We start from the raw sequence: 3,414 nt of genomic DNA, 5'->3' as shown, positions 1-3,414 counted from the left end.
TCTTCTTCAACAACGTTTACCTTGCCATGATCAATCGTAGAAGGGTCATGAGGACACTTCGCCAATGGATCCCCACAGAGTTGGTTGTTTCCAGTGTACGTAGATGAGTCAAAGCTTTGTAGTTGAGTGCTTAGTGGAATCTTCCCCGTCAAATTATTGTATGATAAGTCCAAAACACTCAGAAAATGTAAATTTGCAAGGCCATTCGGAATCTCCCCAGAAAGTTGGTTCCTAGATAGGTCAAGCCATTCCAATGTCTTCAATTGACCAATGCTTGAAATGATATTCCCTGTTAAATGGTTTCTTGATAAGTTGATGAAAACTAAACCTCTCAAATCAGAAAATGCTTGAGGAATAGTTCCAACTAACTTATTGCTAGAAAGATCAATGCCTTTCAAATTTCTTAGTCTTTTATACTCTGATTCTTGTCCTTTCCATAGAACCAAAGCATTGTCATCTTCATCTGTTGGTTCCCTGTAATTCGACAGTTTGTGAATAGTTGAACCATCTTGCTGAACCAAAGAAGTAAAATTGTTTATGCAATGTGGAATTTCTCCCAAAATGTTGTTTGTAGAAAGGTCCAACACGAGAATATCTGTGAGGTAGCAAATTGTTGGAGGAATGGATCCATGAAAATTATTAAATCGAAGGCTAAGAACTGCCAAACTTGTTAGGTGTGTTCCAATCCATGCTGGAATTGTTCCTGTTAACCTGTTTCCTCCCACATCAAACTTTCTCAACATTGTGCAATTCTTCAAAGAGGAAGGCAATTCACCAGTGAAATTATTGTTGCCCAAATGCAATATCGTAAGCGACTTCAATGTGCCTAAAGTGGGAGGAAGTTTACCTATAAACCTATTATTTGCCAAATTGAGAACTCCCAGGCCAGGTAACTTCATCCAGCAATCAGGAAGCTCACCGTCTAATTGGTTATTCGAGAGAATAAGGTTTCCGATTTGGAAGTCCTCAGAAATTGTGCATATGTCGAAAATGGATCCCGACAACAGGTTTTTGGAGAGTATCAATTCTCTTGAGCATTGAAAAACTGATAATGGAATTGGACCCGAAAGACTATTATAACTTAAATCCAGAGAATCGTAAAATTTCAACCTTGAGGGCAAATGGGGCATCCGACCACTAATATTATTATGAGAGAGATCTAAATATTGTATGGAAGACATATTCCATAGCCAATTAGGTAATGTGTCGGATATACCAGCAAAAGAGAGAGAGAGCATAAAAAGAGATTTCAGTTTTTGAATCCAATTTGGAAAATAAGGCCCCATATTACAATGATTGAGGTTTATTTCTTCCAATTGGAAGGTTGGAATCCAATCAAACCTCAAGTTGAAAGACACATTGTTAAAAGATAAATCAAGGCGTCTTAGTTGGGTAAGGTTTGAAAGGTGATGTTCAGTGATCGTACCTTCCAACGAAGTTAAAGAGAGATTTAAGATTTTGAGATTGAAAAGTTGTCCAATAGCTTTGGGTACCTTTTTCAATTGATTTCCGGAGAGATCTAATAGGTACAATGACGAAAATCCTTCGAAGTCCAACAGTGATCCTGAAATTTGATTGTAAGATAAGTCTAAACTTTCAAGTCTTGAAGGTTGATCAAGGCTTTGTGGTTGTACCCCAACCAATTGATTGTTACTAAGGTCCAACTCTTCTAAGGATGAAAGTCTGGTGATATCTGGCAAGGAACCAACAATTTGATTGTTTGACAAATCTAGATACTCTAGTGATATTATCTGTGATAGGTTTTCAAATAAATGACGAAATGGTACATTTAGTTTATTGAATGATATATCAAGAAAATGCAATTTCAAAAAAGTACCTGGAATAGGACCGTCTAGCTGATTATAAGGAGGTCGAGGACAGTATGAACTCTACTGAAGTTAAACAATGAGTCAAAGGAAGTGAAATCATTGTGGGATAGATCAAGAGTTGAAAGGTTAGACAAAGAAGAATTTGCAAAGACATCAAATGCAGACATGGGGTCGCGGAGTTGACAGCCTGACATGTACAATTCCGCAAGCGAAGATAGCTTTGCTATTGGCTGTAACCAGTTGGTTACAACTCTGAGGTTAACACCACTCAAGTCGAGATAAGATAACGAAGAAATATCAGAAAGCCAATTAAGGTTATCAATTGTTAAATTAGTGTTTGCGAGGGACAAATGTTTCAAGTGCTGCAACTCTCGCAATGCTGGACTTATCTTACCTCTTAAATACATACCAGATATATCGAGAGAGAATACATGACCAGTGTCGGTGCAAAACACGCCATCCCAATCGCAACATTCCCCTTTATCTTCTTCACTTCCCCACGTTAACCCACTAAGATTACCTGAAAACTTGATTAGAGCTTGTCTCTCACTCTCAATACACCTAATTTCAGCAGAAACCAATTGTTTCATGCTCAGAAACAGTAGCAATTGTAGTATTTTGAGCTCCATTATTTTTTCTGACACTGATAAAAAAATATATATATTCTCTTAGTTTTTGAGTTGTTTGCGTTCACAGAATCATCATTTTATAATCTCACAAAAGCATCAGACACGGTATAGTGGAGGACCCCTTTTAAAAAACAAAATAACTTGGATTGGATGAGTTTAGTGACATAAATTTCACTATGGAATCTATCACTTACGCATTAGACACGGTAAAAGTGGAGGACCCCTTAGGAAAACCAAAATAAAACTGGGATTGGTTTAAGCTTATATATTATATTAATTTCACATTTAAGTAGTCAAGGTCTTTTTATAATGAGCGGATTTATGACCGACCATTGCTGGCAATGACTGACTTAAATAATGTCTGAACGCATTAATGGTCATTTTTTAACAATTTAAAGCTAAATAGAAAGCGAGCAAAACTAAAGCCAATACAAGAACATTTTTAATACGTTGTGTTATCGTGAAATGACCCATGAAAGTCTTTAGTACTGTTCTATAGTTGAATCTAGTCAAAGGCCTTTTGTTAGAGACACGGAAATTACGTACACACAGTGAAGAGACACTATTCTTAATTACCAAGCTTCGTAGCAAGGACTACCATGAAACAATAAGTGTCTTTAAGATAAATATTTTTTATAATGTCAGCTTAATCTAAATTAGAAGACTATATATTCAAGGGATTAATTAATTCACTATAAATTTTCATTTTAAGATCAATTAGTTCACTATAAATTATCATTTTATTATAGCATATATGTAAAAATATGGGTACTTTGAAAAAACAAATGGAAGATAGGAAGTTCGAAAGAAATTGCCTCGTTTACTTAGGCAACATGAGACAGTTCAATTCAATGCAGATAGAAAATTTGAATGCATATATAAGACATGAAAAACTGGGTACTTTGCACATAAATTTTTTGATATTTCTATTCCAATTTGCTAAAGAACTTTGGGAT

The 3,414-nt window shown here is 35.6% G+C and overlaps 2 protein-coding genes across 2 annotated transcripts; both read right to left on the bottom strand.

Moving 5' to 3' along the window:
* Positions 1-20: 20 nt before the first annotated feature.
* On the bottom strand, positions 21-1,130 carry LOC111374212 (LRR receptor-like serine/threonine-protein kinase ERECTA; the record flags this gene model as incomplete). The annotated part of the gene is made up of 1 exon (XM_022996856.1): positions 21-1,130. A coding segment is annotated over exon 1 (1,110 nt), but the record flags the coding sequence as incomplete, so codon positions are not given.
* Positions 1,131-1,852: 722 nt separating this feature from the next.
* Positions 1,853-2,458, bottom strand: LOC111374213 (receptor like protein 30-like). Its single transcript, XM_022996857.1, has one exon. It carries the CDS (start codon positions 2,456-2,458, stop codon positions 1,853-1,855), a length of 606 nt encoding a protein of 201 aa, XP_022852625.1.
* Positions 2,459-3,414: the final 956 nt, after the last annotated feature.

This window comes from Olea europaea, unplaced genomic scaffold (genome assembly GCF_002742605.1).
Source record: "Olea europaea var. sylvestris unplaced genomic scaffold, O_europaea_v1 scaffold12179, whole genome shotgun sequence".
In the NCBI taxonomy this organism is placed as follows: Eukaryota; Viridiplantae; Streptophyta; class Magnoliopsida; order Lamiales; family Oleaceae; genus Olea; species Olea europaea.
This window is presented reverse-complemented; position numbering and strand designations above follow the sequence as displayed.

Coding starts and splice junctions, on each gene's coding strand:
- LOC111374213 (XM_022996857.1), bottom strand. CDS start 2,458: ATGGAGCTCAAAATACTACAATTGCTACTGTTTCTGAGCATGAAACAA.